General features: G+C 47.4%; 1 protein-coding gene across 1 annotated transcript; it reads left to right on the top strand.

Annotated features, from left to right (window-relative positions):
- Positions 1-750: 750 nt before the first annotated feature.
- LOC137381208 (histone H4-like) lies at positions 751-1,068 on the top strand. Its single transcript, XM_068053588.1, has one exon. The coding sequence runs from the start codon at positions 757-759 to the stop codon at positions 1,066-1,068; it is 312 nt and encodes a 103-aa protein (XP_067909689.1). The 5' UTR covers positions 751-756.
- The last annotated feature ends 458 nt before the right edge of the window (positions 1,069-1,526 follow it).

A 1,526-nucleotide genomic window follows, 5' to 3' on the forward strand; every position in this document is an offset into this window, starting at 1 on the left:
ACTTGCAGACATCTGAACCCAAAGGCTCTTTTCAGAGCCACCCACATCTCTCAGGAAAGAGCTGATCCCCCGATCAAATGATCCCTGTCCCGCCTCCGTGTGCACATTTCGCATAGAAATGATGGGAAGTAAATGCAGGATCCCTGGTGATACACTGACATACACTACACTCAGCCCTTCCCCCACTCTCTGCAACAAAACAGAGGGATGACCCGGCCTCACTGTAACTGGGGATCTGTTCGGTACAGTCTCAGTTCATGCTCGTTTCACTAATTCAGAGTGAGAGGCTGTAACACAGGAATACTGGCGAGAAACCCCCGCGTCACAACTCAAACCCCAATACATGAGTTTCTCTAATTCAGCTGAAGTAAGGTGTTAGTAAAATACTCAATCCGTCTGGGAGGGGAGGTGTGTGACTTGTGATCGGAAGCACTGAGCTTAGGCGGGTAGATGACCAACTTTTCATTGCAACAGATCCTTATTTAACAGCTGCGGGTTTCTGTTATCTTTGACTAGAAAGGCTGAGTCTGGAAGCTTTGGGCTGAGCTCTGTTGTTGAGAAATGTTTTCTTTGAATTGGCGGTTCGAGCAAGTGGAGGATGAAAGACATTTCTCTGCTCTGCCTGTCACTCAGTTTCCTCTCCGCCCCTCCTCTCACTGTCTGTCCCTTGTTCAGACAGGTCCGGGCGGGATGTATAAAAAAGGCAGCAGAAACAGCTCGTTTCTCATTCAGCAGCGATTTGAGTGAAGAAGCGTCATGTCTGGAAGAGGTAAAGGAGGCAAAGGACTGGGCAAAGGCGGAGCAAAGCGGCACCGCAAAGTGCTTCGTGATAACATCCAGGGTATCACCAAGCCAGCAATCCGCCACCTGGCTCGAAGTGGTGGAGTGAAGCGCATCTCGGGTTTGATCTATGAGGAGACCCGCGGGGTGCTGAAGGTTTTCCTGGAGAATGTGATCAGAGACGCGGTCACCTACACTGACCACGCCAAGCGCAAGACGGTCACCGCCATGGATGTGGTGTACGCTCTGAAACGCCAGGGCCGCACTCTCTATGGATTCGGCGGCTAAGTAAATCCACCCTTTCTACCAAACACAAAGGCTCTTCTAAGAGCCACCCAAAGCCTCACATAGAGAGCATTGCCATTGCAACTTGAATTAATAAGATCAAGTAATCTGTATATTGTTTATCTTTATCAACAACGGCTTTTATGCATCATTACATTCTCTCAGTAAATTTACAGATCGCAGAATTTTCACTGTCTTCTTCTCTTCATTATTTATCGAACGCGTCATGAATTAAACGGTTGCATTTGATAATTTGTTCGTGAGGGTTTGAACTGCCGGCACGAAGCGGGATTTACTGCCGTTATAGTAAGTAATGACTGGCGCTTTATTCCCGCCAGAGAACACTATTCAAACTGTGTTGTAAGACACAGAGGGGGATCAAGGTCGAAAGAAATAAAGCTTCAAGGAGTGAGATTTTATAATTCTTCCCGCCAAATTAGGTGTTCTTTAATCTTTGCCTT

The sequence above is a fragment of the Heterodontus francisci genome, chromosome 21 (assembly GCF_036365525.1).
Source record: "Heterodontus francisci isolate sHetFra1 chromosome 21, sHetFra1.hap1, whole genome shotgun sequence".
Taxonomy (NCBI): Eukaryota; Metazoa; Chordata; class Chondrichthyes; order Heterodontiformes; family Heterodontidae; genus Heterodontus; species Heterodontus francisci.

Coding starts and splice junctions, on each gene's coding strand:
- LOC137381208 (XM_068053588.1), top strand. CDS start 757: ATGTCTGGAAGAGGTAAAGGAGGCAAAGGACTGGGCAAAGGCGGAGCA.